Genomic DNA, 21635 nt, shown 5'->3' on the forward strand with positions numbered 1-21635 from the left:
CTTTATGTAGGATAAGATCCTGATTTTAAAAAACATCCCAACATGTAGTGCTAAAACAGTCCTGCAGCCCCTGAGAGGCTCCCTCAGGCCAGGTTTTAACAGTTCTGGTTGTGATATGAGCACTTTTCCTGAGATGGATGTAAGATGGAATTAAAAGCAAGGACAAATGGTCACATTGGCCCAGGTGTGGTAGTGATTCCAGCTCTGCTAGTAGAATTTGGGGAGCACCGCTTTTAAATCCACGTTTAAAGTCCCCCACCTTTTACCGGAGGCGTTATTTCTGTCCTGACGCTGTACTGTGCAGTCTGTTAGCTCAGTAGCTGAGTCCAGGATAGATGCCAGTTTTTTCTTTCCATCTTAAGTAATCAGAAACAGCAAAATAAGTAAATATTACCCACATATGGAGCAGGGCTAGCACATTTGGAGCCAGTTGTTTTTTCATTCATTTACAGCTGGGGTCACCAAGCTTATCCACAAAGGGCCTGTGTGGCTGCATGTTTTTGTTCCAAACAAACAGGAGCACAACCTGTATAACTGTCTAGAGACAGAGACTAGTTGATCATTTATTTCAGTCATGAAATAGGCGTTTAATAAGTCAAGAACACCACTGAATACTTCGTGAGCACCAATTATTAAGTCCTAAGCTATGGAGTAAATTTGGTGTCAAAAAATTTACAAACGCAAAAATAAATCTGCAAGAACAAATCCTAGAGCAGAAAGTATATACTGTGAATGCAAAACAGAAATAATATATCAAAAGTATATTTTACCTACCTTTTTACTCTGCTGTTATTCTATACGGATTTTTGTTTGCATTTTGCCCATCTTTGCTTTCATTGTTTTTGTCTTTTTAGATTTTTCCAGTCAGGAAACAAACGCTGTTCTCACCACATACAAAGTGGTTCTCATGATTTACTAACAGTGCTTTTTCACTGCATGAAACCTACATGATTCAGCTCAGCTCTTTTGCTTTTCCATTAGCCAAATCTGGTCCCTGGAACTGGGTACTTTTTTGTCCCTGTTCGCTTACAGTTAGGAGCTGAGCAGGTACAAATTGTGGCACTGATTGGCCAGAGAGACCTGTCAATCACCACCCAATACAGAACTCCAACACAAAATCAATGCTAGTAAAAACTCAGCAACTTTCACATTTTCACTGAAGGTAACTTGTACCATTACCTGAGGTGTTTGAGCTGATGACCGACAAAAATCTCTAGTGAAAGCTAAACATGCAACAAGGAAATCAGTGAGAAATGGGGTGCGGATCCATGTTCAGTCCAAAAATCATAAACAACATGTGATTACACAACAGGTAAACAGCGCCTAACTTTACTGCTGGCATTGTTGCGGTTTGCAAAACATGCGGTTCCCGTTAGAGCTGTTGCGGTGGAAGTCGTGCTTATGACTTACTTACTAAGTAGTTTTCACGGGAAAAAAATCTCATCACGTCCCTTCAGGGGCTCCGAAGACTTGCAATAACAGGAAAACAGGGTGAGGCCACCCTGTTTTTTTTTAATGTCTCTGCTAAGAGATTGCGTGAGGAATCTTTCAACTGGAAGCAGACATTAATAAAACAGTGGAGGACGCTCTTAAGTTCAGAGGTAAAAGATTTTATAATGAGCGAGTTTAAAGTGGGCTTTACTTATTAGTGCTGACAAGTACAATTATTGAAGAGCAACTGACTACGTACAGCACAGGCACGTCGGCAAGCTGTAGCTAAATGCAATGTTCACAATCACGTCGTTCTGAAACGACGCTCAAGTACGTCTCGCTGAGACATCGTAACCTGATGTTAAAACGCTGTCAATCTGCTTTCCAGACAACTCGCCTGTTTTGAGAGGTCTTTATGGCATTTATGCGATATTCACAGTTTCATCGTTAAGCGTCTATGGAAGTCGTTTGCTGGCACTGCGTCATAGAGACATCGTTACATGATGGTCCCACTGGGCGATGTATCTGAAGCAGACCTACATACAGCATCAGCGACGAGAAAACTTCCAAATGAGGCATGGTGAATGGCTCCAAATGGCGTACAGACCTCCTATAGAGATCTCAGGAGCATCAGGTTGCTGTGCAGGTACATCGCCCAGGAAGCAGTGGGATGTCGCTTGACCATCAGGTAACGAGGTCTCAACTACGCAGTGTCAATGAGCAAACGATTTGCCATAGACGCTATAACGATGGAACTGTGTAAATCACATAATGTAATGTAATTGTGAGCATCGCATCTACATCTTGCAGACGTGCTTGTGCTGTCACTTATTACTGCTGACAAAGTACAATTATCAAAGAGAAACACATGCTCTATTTTAGGGTAGAGACATAATTGGTATTGGCATAGCTTCAACTAGAAGGCAGAAGAGAAAGATGAGGATAATTGCAGATTTTTCTGTGACGCAGTCTTCTTGAAAACTTTCCGCCTGTGTAATGCTGTTGATCATCTGCACTACCCCTATCGAAGGCCTTTGGGCTCAGAACATGTTGGATTCATGTTAACACACAGAGCTTGGGTCAGTCTTATCCACAAAGGGCCGATGTGGCTGCAGGCTTTTAATGTAGTTAAGCATCATCTAAGCAGCTTTACAGGCTGTGCTTCTGTTTGGTTGGAATGAAAATCCAAACAAAGAGTGTGCAAAGCTGTCATCAAAGCAAAAGATGGCAACTTTGAAGAGTCTAAAATATAAACATATTCTGGTTTGTTTAACATATTTATGTTTACTACATAATTCCATATGTGTTCCTTCATACTTTTAATGTTATCCATATTCATTTACACTGTAGGAAAAAAAACTAAGAAAAAACATTGAATGAGATTTATCTAAACTTTTAACTGGTTCTGTACATTAACAATATGTGGAAAATGACCCTAAACACATGCCTCAAGGTGCGTCACACTCATAGTGTGGGAGAATAGTGATGCTCGTTTGATCCAAAATTATGCTTTAAAATGCTAAAATGCTTTAGAACATATGTTCATATATGTTCTGCATGAACAATGTCCACATGACTTCTGACCAATTACAGGCGTTTTGGTCCGCTTCGGCATGATGCGTAGTTATATTTCTGAAAAGTGCACATCAGGTTACAGCATAGGGATTGTATCGACATGTAGAGTAGATGCAGAAATATAAATTGGGCTTTAAGGCTATGTTGTTTCAGCAATAACACTATACACCAGTAGTGTCTAGACAGTCATTGGCTGCTGAAGTTAAGCCCTGCCCACCCATTCTGCACACCCTAGATTAACCAGTTAGTAGTTTGACCCCTAAGCCTCTATAATGAACTGTGCATTACTACAAGACACAGTCATTAAAAATAGTTGATATGTTTTAGCTGCGTTGGCCGGTCAGCCATTTTCCAATCGGGTAAGTTTGGCGCGCTCTTGCTGACGAAGTGAGGTGTGCATAATGAGCTGGGTAGGCGGTGCTTAACTTCAGCAGCCAATGATTGTCTAGACCCCCAGATTCCCCACAGTGGAAAAAATACAAATACATAAACGTAATGTGTTAACATTCAAAAACTACTTAACATGTACATATCTTGCAGCATAACATGATAAATATTTGCGCGTTAACATAAAATTATACTATTCGCCTTAACACGGAGTTGTCATTACTCTGGTTATTTAGGTTTGTTTATTATGCTAAATGCAAAATTAGTTTCAATAACAGTCTGACCAAGACTTTCAATTTAGACTTAATTTGGCATCAGGTGGCGTGTCTCACACAGCTGGAGTTCATGTTTCAGTTGCATCTGGTCTTTTTCAAACCTCTTGTCCCAGATCCTCACCAATCAATTTAAAAAGACTTTAAAATTCAGAAGAGACATTTCGTAGAGCAAGTAAACAACTGTATATCATGGTCACATGAGCTTTTTAGCTCCTGCTGAAAAAATAATGTAACATTACAGGTAATGTTCTCTGAAAGTTTTTAAAACAAAAGCTTTTTAGCTGGGGCAGTAGAGTTCTCTGGTATAATTTGCCTTAAACTTTTGTTTTTAATGGCACTCAAGATTAATAACATTTATTCCATTAATAATTTTCAGGATTGAATTCACCCAATATTCCTACAGTTTCAAAAACTTGAACACTGTGATATGTAAACGAACATGTTTTTCAAGAATGAAACAGATCTGCTAACAATCGATTTAACTCTTTTATGGCCTCAAAAGGCCATTTATAGAACTGAATTATCATTTTTAATATGTTTGTATTGCTATTACTCCCAAGTCCTATTTTAAAAACTATAAAATGAGTACTTGAGAACATGTTCTTCAAGACTACAGTAGAGTTCTCTGCTAACAGTTTGATTAAACCCTTTTAGCATTTACCATTTATTAGCATTAAAAATGCAGTGTGTTAAGTGTTCATGAAATTTGGTTTGTTATTACTCTGAAGACCGAGGTGGGGTGGTCTGGTAACAGTTGATTTAAAAGTTTTATGACCATCAGCATTCTGCCGTTTATGGAATTGAACTGTCATTTTTTAAAAATGAAATTTGAAATTATATTACTCCAAATTCCTATAGTAAAAATGTATGGAAAAATATATCCTGTGTATTTGAGAACATGTTCTTCTGCAGTCAAAGGTTTTGGTAAGTTAAATTTAACCCCATTAAGAACTATTTTAAACGAAACATGATTTTTACAGCATTTTGAAATTATATTACTCCAAATTCCTACAGCAAAACTCATGAAAATTATACACTGTGTACCTGAGTACAGGTTCAAAGCTGCAGTGGAGTGGTCTGGTCAGAATGGCTCAAAGGGTGGCAGTGATTGGAGGGGGCAGTGCTGGACTGACCTGCATCAAGTGCTGCTTGGATGAGGGGCTGGAGCCAGTGTGCTTCGAGAGCAGTGATGACATCGGAGGACTCTGGAGGTTTAAGGTGAGAAAATGTGCAGGGGATATAATGTGAAAGACTTATAGAGGGCATGAAAGCTGAGGACACGTGGGCCTGAGGTACTAAACCTGCCTTTAGTGACCCATCCACCAACTCTTCATTAACATACACACAACTTAGAATAGAATACAACTGGGAGGTTTCCTCAGCAGTGTGTACAATATACTGCCAGAAACAAAGCCAGGCACATGCAGAAATAAGCAGGTATCCACAAATCTTGATGCTTGTTTTGAGGGACGTGTAGGTGCTGTCTCATTGTAAAAGTGTGTAAGATATCAGGCAGATAGGGACACCCTTATTCACTCTTTCTCCAGCATCAGGTCAGAGATGATGGGTAGTTCAGCACTGCAGAGAAATATATGCAGCATTTTGATAATAGTTTCCACGTGACTGGACATCATAAGAATTATTAGAGTGTAAGTTGTTGCTCTGGCAGGTCTCATTAGAACAGTCTAACTAAAGGTAGCATAGACATGATGGCTTCCAAAGGATATCATCATCCCTCTGCTCCACGATCAACAAGCAACGAGTTGACAGCACCGACATCTCAACTACATCTCAACTGTGAAATTACATGTCTTCTTCTGAATAAAAGGTTCGATCACCGATTCAGGGTTTAAATACTAATCACAATCTGGTCCTGAATGCGAAGAGAAGTGTGTGTTTATTCCTGAAATCTATACAATAGTACGACTTCAGCAACACACTGCATTCCACAATTACACTGTGTGTCTGCCCCTTTAAATGTGCAGCAAAATATTCCGAGATTATTCTCAGAATTCTGACTTTATTCTCTGAACCTTTTTTTTTTTAATACCATGGTCCTAAAACTTCGTAATACAAAAAAGGTACGATGGTTCATAATATGAAATTCATTCAACAAATAGGTTTGTGACATATTTAGGATTTGATTAGTAGCCAATAAATGTTTCCTCCTACGGTCCAAAAACACATGTTGGTAGGTGGATTGGCGACTCAAACATGTCCATAGGGATGTGTGTGTGTGTGTGTGTATGTGTGTGTGTGTGTGTGTGTGTGTGTGTGTGTGTGTGTGTGTGTGTGTGTGTGTGTGTGTGTTTGTGTGTGTCACCCCTTGGGACACACTGGATAAAACCAAGTAATAAGAAAGGCAAACTTTTTATTTTAACTGTTGTTTGTATTTGAGAATGTGAGTAATCACTTGTTTTAGTTCTTAGAACCGTTATAGATTAACAAATTATTTGTACTGTTTGGTGCAAATACAGTCACTACTATTCATTCATATTACATGGTTTACAGACCTGTAGATGTCATTTATCAGAGTATGAAAATCAGTTTCAGGTTTATTTAAAAGTGTTTAACAGTGTAATTTACAGTGTAAATTAGCACAATACATGAAGCAAGGTCAAACCAGAATATTCCAAAGCCTGAAAATCAGTGCAGTGAGGGGAAAAAAAAGAAAGTCCAGTAGGAAAATCCGGAAAACCAAATCTGAGTATCAGGCAAAAAGAAACCGATTAAAAGAATAGGCCTATTTTGCAACTATGAAGACCAAACGGAGAGCCTAAAGGACCTTTATGTAGTATTTGTTCACCTTAAAATTACAGGTACAATATTATTATGATGCTTCAATAAGTGGTAATAGGGAGAATAAAGCCTCTGTCAGTGCTAATTCTGTCAACGCAAACTCTAGTTTGGATGTCACAGAATGAATAAAAAAAATACAGACATCTCAATGTCTGAGAAAATCTCTGACGGTAAATTTGTTGCTATCTGCAGTCTCTAGCTGCTGTCTCAGGGACTGCATCCTGTAGAGGATGCTTTTGTAGGCCGATTATGTCACAGCGGCGTGAATAGATTGTCCTATTTCAGAGGCTCCTTCAAATGTGGCTGACAAATGTGTCCTAAGTTAGTTAGCTGTATTTCTGGAAAGGTGTGCACTATGAGGCTTGCACGACGCATAATTAATATTTTCTTCAGTAATTTGTATGCAAATTTGCACAGCAATGTTTTCTAGGTGGAAATGTGTTTAACTGGATTCATCTGAATAGCATTAGTAGTTGTTGCACTCTGTTGCATAAATTTGTAGGTTAATTAAGGTTATTTGTTTATAGGATTTTGTGGCTGTAACCTTCAATTTTACTACTAATAATAAAGTCATTGCTACTACAAACTGGTGATAGCTGAGGTTTCTTCATTGTTTCATAGTCCATGTGGCATTGTGCTAAACAGTAACCTATTTTATAACAATCAGTCCTTGAAGAGAGATAAATCGAACGTTCCTAGCTAGTGTTTCTAGCCTTTCTGCATTCTTTGAGGTTCCTTCCAGGCACACTCGTGAAGGAGCTAAACTTTAGACCATCCTTGTGAAAAGCAAAAATTAAAAACAATAACTCATAATAAACTAAAAAAAATATATATTAAAACATTCATCATTCCAAACACACATTACAGGCCTTAAACATATCAGTTATGATAATTTAGCTGGCAGTTAATTGCCGCTTAAACCATTATACACTTAAATACTTGACAGAATTACTTGTGGATTTGTTGAAATCAGGAGGAAGTGTGTAGCTTGATTTTTCCTGACTGTCAGAAATAAAATCTTTTACATGTTGTTTATCTCATGGTTTGGTGTTTTACTGGTTCTCCCAAGGTTTTTCTATGTCTTGTACTTAGGAGTTTTGGAAAGTCTCTTCCTTTTGAAATGAGTTCATATCTAATTTCCTCAAGAATATGATCTGAAAAATGAATGACCAGTACTTAGATTATTTTACAAAATTCTACATGAAGGTGGTCTCTGACTTTGCACATCCTTAATCATGTTTCTGTGCTTCTTCCATGTGCAGGAGACCACAGAGCCTGAGCGCTCCAGTATTTACCGCTCTCTGGTGGTGAACACTTCCAAAGAGATGATGTGTTTCAGTGATTTCCCCATGCCAGCACACTTCCCAAACTTCATGCACAACTCTCTGCTGCTGCAGTACTTCAGACTCTACGCAGAGCACTTTGACTTGCTCAAATACATTCACCTCAAGGTTGCTTTCTTTGTGTTTTTGAACAAGTGTTTACATCATTTCAGGTCCCTTTTCACTCTTTTCTTCTGTATGTAAAATAGTGTACAAATACCATAGGCACCTAAACAAATGTTTAAAAACTTTTGTTTATATCAGCAGTAAATGTGTTTTTGCCAGTGAAAGCAATGTATTGTTTTAAAATTAAACACACAAAAAACTGAAGTTGTTAATAGTTTACAAAAACAGGAAAACTGGCATACTTAAATGTACAGCTTATTATAACAATAATTTGCATACTTTTGTGGCTCAACTTTTGCAGGGTACTGAATCACATTTCTGAGCTGAAAGTACCTCCTTTGTTTGTGCAGCTGATATAGGACTTCTGTCCAAAAAAATCTTTCAAAGCTGTGTTGCAGAACCACATTTTTTCCCATCCTTAGTTTGTGGACATCTGCAAATCCAGCATGCCATCGGAAATGAAGGGTGTTAATAGGCAGTTTGCCTTTAGAACGTTTAGGGAACCTTGTAGACTAGATGTTGGAAAAACATTTTGAGAGAAATTGATTGCATACAGCCACAGGATTATTAGTAAGGTAATGTACCCCAGCCAAGCTATAACAGTTAACACCTCTCTCCAGGACAATGGTGGGGGCTTTTCCAACAGACAGGGATGCTCTAAAGCAAGTATGCCGGTTCTGGTCATGAAATTAGAATATCATGAAAAAGCTGTAATTCCATTCAAAAAGTGAAACTTGTATATTATAATCATTAATTACACACAGACTGTTATATTTCAAGTGTGTATTTCTTTTAATTTGATGATTATAACTGAGGAGCCACACAAATTGTGGAGCAGAAATCTTAGTTCAGGCTTTTTAACGTTTGGAGATCTCTCCATTGTCTAAAAAACACCAGATGCATTTTCCTTGCTGTGAACAGAGAGAGAGAAAGCCTAACATAACAAACAGGGACTTTTTGTTTGTTTGTTTCAAGCACACAAACAGACTGGAGAGCTAGCAAATGTGGCCAATGCAAAAGAAATAGCACACTTTTTATCATTGGTTCAATATTATTTAATTGTTTTAAAGTCATATAATAAACAGAATTCAATCACTAAAATTTGCATTCGCGTTTCAAACTATTCCCTGCAGATGATTCACACATTTATTTATCTTCTGCTATCCAGATCAGGCTTGTGCTGTGTCTCAACAAAATGTGATTTAATTTGAGCTGCTAAAACCTGCAATGTGTGTGTGTTTCAGACTACAGTGTGCAGTGTGCGACAGCGACATGATTTCTCTCACTCTGGTCAGTGGGAGGTGGTAACTGAGAGCAGTGACGGATGTAAGGAAACCCACGTGTTTGATGCTGTGTTTGTGTGTTCTGGACATTTCACACGTCCAGTAACTCCTCTCTCAGCTTTCCCTGGTATGATCACATTTCTCTTCACACACACTAAACTCTCAGACAGTTCCCTCATTTTTCAATCTCATTCTCTTATGATTCTCTTTTCTTCTCCAGGAGTAGATACATTCCAGGGGAAATGTCTTCACAGTTGGGATTATAAGGATCCTGAGGCATTCTGTGGGAAGAGAGTACTGGTTGTTGGCATTGGGAATTCTGGAGGAGACATTGCAGTGGAGATCAGCAGATTCGCTGAGAAAGTGAGCAGACACAACAGATGAGGGATAAATCTCTGTAATTAGGAAATGATTCAGTGCCTGTTGACCCCTGTGATGTAGTGGCTGGTTGACGTAGCTGGTTGCTGATCAGATGATTAATGGCCGCAGCAACATTAGTATTGAAGTGTAGGGTTCAAACAACACCAATTTTGTGGCTGCAGATAGGTAGGGTGAGTGGTGGGCCCTATGTGAAGGTCTTATGGATTGACATTATACATCTTATCCTATGTATGATTATAAAAAAATACATTTAAATAATAACAATTACTTAAAAGATTTTTAAATATGTTTTAAAGACATGTACAGGTCAGGACATTCTTGTTTATATGTCTTCTAGCTTTTGGAACATACAGATATAGCAGCTCTCCTTTGTGAATTTACAAAGAGCAGGTTTAGTCTGTGCAGGACACAGCTTCATTTCCAAACTCATCAACTATTAGATGAGTTTTAGATTTGCTCCAGTTCAGTAACCCTTCCCCATCCCTTTTCTTTCTCTCTCTCTCTCTCTCTCTCTCTCTCTCAGACTTTCCTGAGCATACGTGAAGGTAGGTGGGTGGTGAGCCGAATGGGCACTGGTGGTCTACCCCTTGATGTGGTAATGGTCAGACGTTCATTTACCATGCTCCAACATCTATTTCCTCGAGCACTGGTTAACTGGGCAGTAGAGAGAGTCTACAATCAGAAATATGACCACAGGCTTTATGGACTACAGGCCCAACACCGGTGACAAAACATCATCAACATTTTCCCATGTTCTTGAGAAAAGATAATGGTCGTAGCATCTATTCATTGATATATGTCAAGCGTTTCTGAATTATTTGATGTCTTCCTGTTGTAGGATACTGGACAGGCGCCCGTTAATTAATGATGAGCTGCCAGCACGAATCCTCCAGGGGTCACTGCAGATTAAACCTAACATTCGAGAGTTCCGTGGCTCCACTGTTGTGTTTGATAATGGAGCAATCGAAGAAGGGATTGATGCAGTGGTCTTCTGTACAGGGTACAAGGCGTCCTTCCCCTTTTTGCCACCCTCCATTAACAACGGTCCAGAGGGAGAACTGATTCTCTTCAGAAGGGTCTTCCCTCTGTCCTTGGAGCATCCAACACTGGCCTTCATTGGGTTTCTTAATGCCACAGGTCCCGTAATGCCACTGGCAGAGATGCAGGCACGCTGGGTGACCAGAGTCTTCACAGGTATTGAATGAATCATTAAGTCCTGATTTCCTGAAGCATGTAATCTTGTATTTTCCAGTTCTTGCATTGGTGATAAATGGCTAAGGCAAATAGTGCTACAATTCAATCATAACATTTCTCTGATTTCATTATGTACATTACATAATATAATGCAAAGATTCAGGAAATCTGGAGAATATATGCAACTATATATAACTATATGCAACAGCAAGTCCACTGCATTGGCTCAGAAACACTTCTCAAACTCACTGTCTGTAAACATAGGTTGTTGCTTCTTTCAAAAATATGTTAACCATACCAAAGAAGAGACCCAGTATAAACAGGACCCAGAAACACTTTCACCTTCTCTGAGTCAGAATTTATTTATGTAGTAGAGAGGTGTTCCTTTTCAAGAAAATGATCTGTGATCCTGTCGTACCAACAAGGCGTCTTTTCCAGGGACTTGACTAGTGTCCTCTCAATGGCCAGCAGAGCTAGGCTGCTTAAACGGCCTTGGCCCATGTGAAGTGTGTCCGCCTGTGAGTGCTTTGTGACGGTGGAGGGGCTCAGCAGCACCCGCTGGACAGAAACTGCGATAGAAGTCAGAAAGAGTGATAGAAGTCAGTCTCCAAACACAAGCAGCTACAAAAAAACCCACTAGAAATAGAAGCTCGATTTGTCGCTAGTCGTTTTTAACAAAGAAAATGCCACTAAGAGGATTAAGAAAGTCTCCGGTTCAACTCAGAACAGAATGAAAATATAATGCTCCCATGGATCTTTACACCAAAGGATCGCTCATTCGCTCAATTCACTGTCAATCAAAAAGGGATTCAGCCTCAGACAGATCATCCAATCATCATGTATAAGCTGAGCGTCCGTGCCAGCCGAGGCCAGCCCACTGCCCCATAGACCACCAGACACTCTGAGCGTCCCATGGCAGGACAAAGCCCAGCATTTATCCAATGACTCGTCTCATTTCGCTGCACTTTGCTGCTTCGCTATTGAACTCTGAGGACGCTCAGCATCCACACTTTTTAAAGCACTGTGAAGCTGCGGGAATGATTGAGAGGAAAGCCAGTGATAAGAAGCTGATTCTGAACAAAAGTTGAGCGCGTTGTAGTGCATATTTATTTATGACATGTACACACAACAGTATATATTTGATCACTTATTTTTTTGATATTTTAGGGGAAGCTGAGCTTCCCTTGCAGCCTTGCAGAGCAATCGCCTCTGGTGTATGTGTATGTCGCCCTGTGTTCCTGCCTTGTGCCCAGTGATTCCAGGTAGGCTTTGGACCCACTGCGACCCTGAACTGGGTAAGCGGTTACAGATAATGAATGAATGAATGAATGAATGATGTTGAATAGACATATCTTCAACTATTTTAGTCATGTTCATATCTTCAGGCCTGTCCATGAACAGTTTCTTTAATTTGTAAAATGAATCCATTATGCAGCAGAGTGGTGCTGCAGATAGTGTGTCTGTCACAAAGCTCCAGGGTCCTGGAGGTTGTGGGTTTCAAGCCGCGCTCCAGGTCACTGTCTGTGAGGAGTTTTGTGTGTTCTTAACGTGTCCGGGTGGATTTTCTCCCACTGTGCAAAATGTGTGTGTGTGTGTGTTTGCCTGAAATTTCATAAAGGGAAGTGGTGAGGAGACATTTTGTGGTGTTAGTGTGTTTATAAAACTCCATAGAGCTGCACACGGCCCCTTTAAACTTCACATGCTTTAACCTATTATATTGAATAAATAAGTCACTGTAATTCTTAAAATCAACAAAATGTTCTTGGTCTTCTTTGTTCTTTAGTGGTAGATCATCTATTGTGTATTTTTAAATAAAATGAACAAGAAACACTGATGCCGGTAATATATTATGGACAAAATATATAAAAAATATATGCTCCTTTTTCATTTCTGCATTTATTAGTCCTGCCCTCCATATTTTCTGAACCATATAATCATTCATTAATTTATTGTCTGTAAGCGCTTACCCAGATCAGGGTCATGATGGTTCTAGAGCCTACCTGGAATTACTACCTGGAGCGGGACTGGAACCCACAACCTCCAGGTGCCTGGAACTTTATGACTGTGACACTACCTGCTGCACTACCATGCCTCCCACAACACAATCACATCATAAAAACACATGTAAACAAAGACATTGATATAAAGCACCAAAGCTTCTCCAGACCTTTCAATGACATAGGTATGTATTTTGGGCTTTCCTGTTTTTGAAATACCAGAAACACCTGTGACAATGGCTATATGGTTAATGGTGGTCCGGCAAAACCAAATTGTGTTGGTGGAATTCTTTATACTATAATTGGAAGAATTCAAATAGAGTCAGGAGCTGAATTTGTAAAGAGTAGAATGGGTTAACTGCTCTGCATACAGAGGATCCCTCAGCAGAAAACATGAAAGTTACAAGCTCAAGGATACTGATAAAAGTTCACAGTGATCTTTTATACCGTTCTAGCTCACCCCCCACCTTCTCCTGTTATGCACTCTGTTCTCAAAATTAGCCTGAACCAGAAATCTGTGATAAGAGATGCTGTAAAGGTGCAGTGGATAATGAGCTTCACAAAATGTTTTATACAGATATAATACAACTTGTAGCTGCATATGCAGTTTTGAGTTTCAGTAATATTTTAACACCCTCATTCAAATTTCTCTTAACAGAAGTGAAACTGTCCATTACACAGGCTTGCTTAGTTTCTTTGTTTCAGTGTCTAACTAATTTATAAATAGGGTTTGTAAAAGAAACACTGTGATGGATCATATTGTCAAGATTACTGAATGTGTTTTGTAAATATGTTGATATTTACTATTTGCCAGAATTGATTTAATTATGGGCGGCACAGTAACACGGCAGGTAGTGTAGCAGTCACACAGCTCCATGGACCTGGGTGTAAGTCCCACTCCAAGTGACTGTCTGTGAGGAGTTTGATGTGTTCTCCCTGTGTCTGCGTGGGTTTCCTCTGAGTGCACTGGTTTCCTCCCATGGTCCACATTGTAGGGTGATTGGTGACTCAAAAATGTCTGTAAATGTTTGAGTGTGTGCCCCCTCCAGGGTGTGTTTTTACCTTGTGCCCAGTGATTCCGGGTAGGCTCCGGATCCAGCGTGACCCTGAACTACAAACCGGATTCCAAAAAAGTTGGTACACTAAACAAATTGTGAATAAAAACTGAATGCAATGATGTGGAGATGGCAAATGTCAATATTTTATTCGTAATAGAATATAGATGAGAGATCAAAAGTTTAATCTGAGCAAATGTAACATTTTAAAGGAAAAATATGTTGATTCAAAATTTCACAGTGTCAACAAATCCCAAAAAAGTTGGGACAAGTAGCAATAAGTGGCTGGAAAAAGGAAACTGAGCATATAACGAACAGCTGAAAGACCAATTAACACTAATTAGGTCAATTGACGACATGATTGGGTATAAAGAGCGCTTCTCAGCGTGTCAGCGTCTCTCTGAAGCCAAGATGGTAAGAGGATCACCAATTCCACCATTGTTGCACAAAAAGATAGTGCAGCAATACCAGAAAGGTGTTAACCTTTATCATCATCAACCGTGCATAACATTAATCAAAAGATTCAGAGAATCTGGAACAATTGCTGTGAGTAAGGGTCAAGTCCGTAAGACTCTACTGAATGCTCGTGATCTCCAGGCCCTTAAACGTCACTGCACCTCAAACAGGAAAGCCACTGTCAAGGAAATAACATAATGGGCTCAGGAATACTTCCAGAAAGCATTGTCAGTGAACACAATCCACCGTGCCATTCGCCGTTGCCAGCTGAAACTCTATAGTGCAAAGAGGAAGCCATTTCTAAGCAAGCTCCACAAGCTCAGACATTTGCACTGGGCCAGGGGTCTTTTAAAATGGAGTGTGGCAAAATGGAAGACTGTTCTTTGGTCAGATGAGTCACGATTTGAAGTTCTTTATGGGACACTGGGACACCATGTCATCCGGACCAGAGAGGACAAGGATAACCCAAGTTGTTATCAACGCTCCGTTCAGAAGCCTGCATCACTGATGGTATGGGGTTGCATGAGTGCTTGTGGCATGAGCAGCTTGAAAGTCTGGAAAGGCACCATTAATGCAGAGAACTATGTTCAGGTTCTAGAACAACATATGCTCCCATCTAGACATCATCTCTTTCAGGGAAGACCCTGCATTTTTCAACAAGATAATGCCAGACCACATTTTGCAGCAATCACAACATCATGGCTACGTAGGAGAAGGATCCGGGTACTGAAATGGCAGCCTGCAGTCCAGATCTTTCACCTATAGAGATCCTTTGGCGCATCATAAAGAGGAAGGTGCGACAAAGAAGGCCAACTTTTTTGGAATCCGGTTTGTAGATAAGAGGTTACAGACAATGAATGAATGTTTTAATTGTTCTCTTTGTACTGTTGTGTGCTTTTGTTTGAGAATGTCTAGTCAAATGAAAAATTAAACATAAGAATAGTAGAAATTCTAAACTAAATGCAATACTAAATATTTGTCACGCCCTTGTTCTGTCATGTCTGTTTTCCCCGCCATGTGCTCACTTAGCACATGGCTCTGTTTCTTATTGTTCATGTCTCCGCCCTAGTCCCGCCTTGTTCCTCCTCCTCATCAGTGTCTCATTTGTAATCCTGCCCCCTCGTTATCAGTCTCAGGTGTCCTTGTGTGTATACAAGTCCCTTTGTCGCTGTATGTTTGTCAGACATTTGTTTCCACTGTTATTTTGTCTCATCGTTTCCCTGCTCCATTGTTGTTGGGTTGCTATCTCCAGTCTGTCTGTCTTGTATGTTACTCAGTTTGGCTTTCTTTCTCTGTCTGTTTAGCTCTTCCATGTCTAGTTCTCTGTCTTAGCTTAGCATCTTTAGCTCTTTCTATTCAGGTTTCTCTTCAGTTCTCTCTGTCTAGGTTAGTCTGTTTAGTTCTCTTTGTCCAGGTATGTGTTTAGCTCTTCCTGTCTAGGTCTCTGTTTAGCTCTCTGTGTCCAGGTTTGTCTATTTAGTTCTATGTCTAGGTTGAGTCTGTTTAGCTCCCTCTAGGTTTCTCTGTCCAGTTCCCTCTGAAATTTGGAAAATGGAGGTTCAAAGGTTTCCTCGCGTGCATGCAGAAAAGCACAGGCACAGCCTGGTCATTAATTTGTCACCAGTTCAGTCTATAGCCAGTTCATTCTGTACCCAATTCAGTCTGTTCTCAGTCCAGTCTGTTCCCAATCCAGTCTAACACCAAATATTTTAGAAGGGCCTTATATACATTGGAGAAATGGGCAAAGGGAATAGGAGGAGTTTGAGGAGGGGTAAGAGCATTGATGAGAATAAGGAAGGGGAGAAAGAGGTGTGAGAGGAGTGGTATCATGTAAGGGGTGGGGTGATTGGGGGGAACGGGGGATGGGATTGAGGGGTATAGCAAAAGGTCACACAAAGCTGCAAAAAGACCATATAGTTTCTCTCACGTGTCTGAAAAGTCTTTTGTCAGTGCAGTACACTGAGTAAAGTTTTTTTTATTTTAAAAAACACTGAATATATTCTCTTTCCCTCAAGGACGGAACCATCTTCCTCCTTTGGCTACAATGCAGAGAATTATCAAGAAAGAAATGAAAGCAAAAATTAAAAGGTTTTTTCTTTTTCTCTTTTAACTTGCTGATTTTAGTAAAACACCATGCCCTGTAGCTCATTCATTTAATGTTTAGCATTTGAGAAGACACATTTATGTATAACTTGTCTCTCAATCTTTTGTAGATATTCTAATCCAACGATGGCTGCTCTAGAAGTGGACTACGTGCCGTATATAGAAAGCATCGCACAGGAAGTGGGTGTACATCCCAACCTCCTCTGGCTGTTTATAACAGATCCTGGTTTGGGTTGGAGGGTTCTGTTTGGTCCCGCTACTCCGTATCAGTATCGGCTGAGGGGTCCAGGCCGCTGGGAGGGGGCTCGCCAGGCAATCTTTACCCAGTGGGAGCGCGTTACTCAGCCTTTAAACACACGGCCCATTCCAGAGCCAAGATCCTCCAGCCACATCCACTGGCTGAGTGTGGCCGGGAGCATCCTGCTGATTTTCACTGTCATTTCACTGCAAATGAGAAACCCCAGCTTCCTTCAGGATCAGGTCACATGGATGAAATCCCTTATCACCTTCATATAATTCTGTCATTATGGAACTGTAAGATCCCAGTCTCAAATCAAATAATATAAGATTTCAGAAAAGTATATAGTGTGCATATGCCATATGTAAACATTTGGGCATCCCTGGTAGAATCAATTATCTTAGAAGACAAATTAAGTGTTGTTGAATATCTAGTCATTTACAATATATAGTGAGGCACTCATCCACATTTAAATACACTATAACAAAATGTAACACATTGGGGAAACATTACATCATCATTGGCACAGTTTGGATAGAAGAGATGTATGAATTTTGCTGTAAAATGTCATTGTGGCCCCCTCCAGGGTGTAATCCCGCCTTGCGCCCAATGATTCCAGGTAGGCTCTGGACTCACCGTGACTCTGAATTGGATAAGCGGTTACAGATAATGAATGAATAATGAATGTCATTGTGAATTTTGTTCTCTGTAGGGCAGTGATACTGAAATATGAATTTTGGAGGTCCACTACGAAGTTCTTATAGGTCCATCAAACTTTCACAAAGCTGAAACTTCAGAGGGGTTGATTGTGAATTAAGTGAATAATTTCAGTCCATTTATCCCTAAACGAGTGGTTTTTCTTTTCCACTTTTCATTGTGAGTAATCCAGAAGACTCAATTTTACATCTTATATGCAATATTAACTTTGTCAAATTGCCAAGCAGCTTTTGATGAGCACAAGTCGACAAATTAACTGCATGTTGTGTGATGTTGCTTTCATCTACATCTTTTATGTATTTAAATTATATTAAAATGTATTCAATTCTTTGTTAGTGATTCATGTATTACATATTTAAGACAAGATGGTGAGTCTGGACAAAGAAAAATGTTGACCCATACTTTGGCATAAACCATAAACACAGTCTTATCATCTCAAATACATGTTATATGTTACGGATGACTGTCTGTGAGGTGTATTTTCCCCCCTTCTGCGTGGGTTTTCTCTGGGTGCTCTGGTTTGCTGCCACAGTCCATAAATGCACTCTGGTAGGTGGATTGGCTATTCAAATGTGTCCATAGGAATTAGTGAGTGTGTGGTAACTTGTGATGGACTGCTGCCCTGTCCAGTGTGTGTTTCTGTCCTGCGTCCAGTGTTTCTGGGTAGGCTCAGAACCCATTTCCAAACTCAATAGGGAGCTGTTACAGAAAGTGATTTAATTAATGAATATATTACCATAAAGTTGATATTTTTTCAAGGCAAGTCAATGGTTATTTCAGCAAGTCCTCACTCTTCATGTGCTACAACAGTGTAGCTTCATAGCCACAGGGTGTGTGTGCTTGACTGGCCTGCCTGCAGTTCAGATCTGTCCCTTATATTGAATCACAGTAACAATGAGGGTGGCTGTTTCTCATTATAAAGTATGTCAAGTTCAACCTAAAGTATGTCAAGTTCAATCTTTGACTGGCAAGTACATACCCCCGAGTACGGGAGGACGCTTTATGGTAGTTTTGTAATTGGAAACCAATGAACTTGATTCACTGTCGCCATTTGTGGTAAGTAGGGTCTCACAAATCTAGTAAACATTATTTCATTTAACTCCTTATGACCAGTGACCCTCCTTTATTTTCATTTCCGGATCCTTGTTTGTCATTTTCAGACTTTTGGCCCTATTCTTATTGATGTGTGGATCATACTGAAAAATCTATACCTCCGATACCAGATCTTTCTGCTCTAAAATGATACTTAAGTCATTTGAGGTAATGTGTATCATTAACAGGAACACAGTGGAAAATAACTAAACTATTGAGATCTGGTCTAAATGATACTACGTTTCTTGTGCTTCGGTAAGTTTGCAATGCAAAAGTGCAGTGGCAGTCAGTCACTCAGCCTAAAGACAGACACAATGAGTGAGCGTAAATGGAGTCTTGTGGTGTTATTTCTGCCCTGTGAATTTGGACTCTTGCGGAGTCCGTCTGTGCTGCAGCATTTTCTGGGTGAAATACCAGTGATTAAATAGAATTTTAGACAAAATGTCACATTTGAGCACTTTTCCATTCACAATCCAATTTACAATTTTTTCATTCATTTGGTTCATTTAGTCTTTATAAATTACATTAGTAAATCATTTTCAGTATAGTTATATCAGAAAGGAAATTGGTGGAATTGAACATCACTACCCATTCTGCCATGGGAGGCGGGACATCAGTTCAGAGGGACGTGGTGTAATGACTGACAGCATAACAACGAACGACCTTCCTCACTGTTGACAATGAGAAATATCACTGAACACTCACACTGTAAACGATGTTCAAACTCAGTCAGACTAGTTCCATAGCTACACTTTAGTTCCCCACCAGCACTTTCCTGTCGATGGCATCCATTTTGTTTTCCAAATGCACAAAACTCTTGTACCCAATTTAGCTCTAGGAAGCAGCATAATTACATTTTAACTGAAATTGAAAAAAAAAAAACGCACTTTAAGTGGGGGAATTAGAAATGTCTCTCTCTAATAACGTCATCCCTCTGGAATTGTTTGGCTGTCCTCCAGCCTCCACAGGGCCTTTTAATGGGGATTCAGGCTCTTATTGTATTATGTAGGACAAACTTCATTGGGTCCAGCGAAGTGTCTTATTTTTACCAAGAGATGAGGGAGTTCAGGGTGTTGTTCCTCTTGACACCCGAAAAGCACCTTTTAGGCTCCAGTATTAACAGAAGGTTTTGTGCAAGCCCTATGAAGGAATATGGTAACGTTTGTTTTACACAAGACTGGTGGACTGAGCCTGGAGGAGAGCATTTGCCACCTGATGAACTGTTTTTATAGAGACTTGAGTGTTTTTTAAAGCATGAACTTTGTATAATGTAGAAAAGCCAACCTCCATTGATTCTGTTTACTAGCTTCTGCGTGAGCCAATCATCTATGGGGCTTGACTGTCGTTTACAGACGGAGGGACCCGAGGACTGTCCGAGAGGATCAGGATGGCAGGTTTGGCCACATTGTACCTGGTAGAAACTGCAAGAGTGGATTTTGATAAAGCTGTGATGCTGGCACAGAGGCAGTAGCGGTAATATCATGGAAAGGCATCGGCATCTTACGTTCGGGTGACGCTGGCACAGGCATTCGCATCTTATTCTCAGGTGACAGTGACATTGACATTTTACATACCTAAACATTAGGGTAAGATGCTCTTAAATGATGACATTTCTATCGATTTTATACCAAATTTATTAAAAGGAATGCTACACCAATTTCATATAAAAATGAGAGAATGTGTCAGTCATTTAACACCAAAGCATTCTTTTATGTTATTTTAAGATAAAGGGCCTTTATGTTTCACATTACTGTAACTTTAATTTCAAATATAATTAATTATTAAAAGGGAAATTTTAAAGAACTATGAAAAACAACACCGCCTATACAGAGAGAAAAAAAATTCAATACAGTCATTTTTTAAGGTTTAGTGACCTGTTTACCTGTTTATATGTATATAAATAATAATATATATAATATATATACACGTGTGTGTGTTTGTGTGTGAGAGAGAGAAATATGTGCCAAGCCACATTTCACATTTTTTCTGCAAGTTAAATGAATTAAAACGAAAAGACTTTTGTTCCCTCTAGAGGCTATTAATTTATTGTCACTTAGAAAACCAATTAACAACTCATTCAGAGGTGTTCAAACATTTCATAAGACTGACAAATAAAAAATATTTAGGGGAAATCTGGATTATGTGATATGTTAATGAGCCTAATTCAGAAAGTCATAATGTTTTGTTTGAAATGTCAGCTTTCAAGTACCTGAAATACAGTGTTGTAAATTGTGCCAATGCGATGTACCACCTACCACCTATAAATGAATTTTTGTACTCTGCTTTTTGTGCTGACACAGTCATTTATCGTGATATTAGCCTGGGAACAGCTTGTAGTTCAGTGGTCTGTGAACACAGTGACATTGGGCTGTGTGCTAACATGAGATGCTATATGTTTGCAACCTGCCACTTGGTTGGCTTTAATATTCGATTTCTAGCATTTAAGACATCTACACTTAGCTAGCATATGGATGTTTGGCGCCAACTTTTAGCTAGGTGCACATAAGTGCTTGTTAAACGTACACTTACTGGCAGATTTTCCACAATGGAATATATGCCAATGTCACTGACATCAACGTATGCCACTATCACAAAAACAAAAAAATTAAATGCCATTGGCATATGTCACTGTCACCCGTACATAATATGCCTATGTGAATGGCTTGGGATGAGGTCCGGGAAATTCGCCCTGCAGAGGGGTTCAACAAGCTCTCACTGAGGAGGATGAAAGACTTCTCAGAAGATGGACGTGTGATCGGACAGGCCTGGAGGTAGAGGATCACTTCCCGTGTTTGTGGGTCATCCATTCTAACAGTTCCTGACTCTGGAGGTTTGTGTGGTCTGCATTTTAATTGTCAGATATAAAATTTGTGTGGGTTCAAATTCTAGTCTAAATTGGTCAGCCAGGTGGACACATTTTGGCCTTGCCAGTGATGTGAAGACTGCCTGGAGGGCACTCTATAAACCACTGTTGACCAAATCAGCTGGGCATCTGCAATGGAGAATATTACACAGTATAGTTGCTGTGATTGCTTTTGTGTTCATCTTAAATCCCACTGTGTCCCACTGTGAGAGCTCTTTGAGAGAACAGTGTTTCATTGTTACACACTTTTAGACTAATAAGGATAATGTAAATAAAGTTTTAACTTCACTTTTTCATGATTTTAATGAATGTCTTACCCTTCAAGTTTTCAAATTTCACAT

The 21635-nt window shown here is 39.6% G+C and overlaps 1 protein-coding gene across 2 annotated transcripts; it reads left to right on the forward strand.

Moving 5' to 3' along the window:
- The first annotated feature begins 1541 nt into the window (after positions 1–1541).
- LOC136701873 (flavin-containing monooxygenase 5-like) lies at positions 1542–17820 on the forward strand. Of its 2 annotated transcripts, XR_010803874.1 has the most exons (10): positions 1542–1601; positions 4723–4886; positions 7730–7918; positions 9160–9325; positions 9419–9561; positions 10103–10302; positions 10418–10773; positions 11941–12068; positions 16297–16369; positions 16495–16546. XR_010803874.1 is itself a non-coding variant. In XM_066676635.1 (9 exons), exons 2-9 carry the CDS (start codon positions 4755–4757, stop codon positions 16898–16900), a joined length of 1665 nt encoding a protein of 554 aa, XP_066532732.1. In that variant the 5' UTR covers positions 1542–1601; positions 4723–4754; the 3' UTR covers positions 16901–17820. The 2 variants fall into 2 exon arrangements, 1 of the variants encoding a protein (XP_066532732.1); XM_066676635.1 differs by lacking the exon at positions 11941–12068 and having other exon boundaries at positions 16495–17820.
- The last annotated feature ends 3815 nt before the right edge of the window (positions 17821–21635 follow it).

This window comes from Hoplias malabaricus, chromosome 7 (assembly GCF_029633855.1).
Source record: "Hoplias malabaricus isolate fHopMal1 chromosome 7, fHopMal1.hap1, whole genome shotgun sequence".
Classification (NCBI taxonomy): Eukaryota; Metazoa; Chordata; class Actinopteri; order Characiformes; family Erythrinidae; genus Hoplias; species Hoplias malabaricus.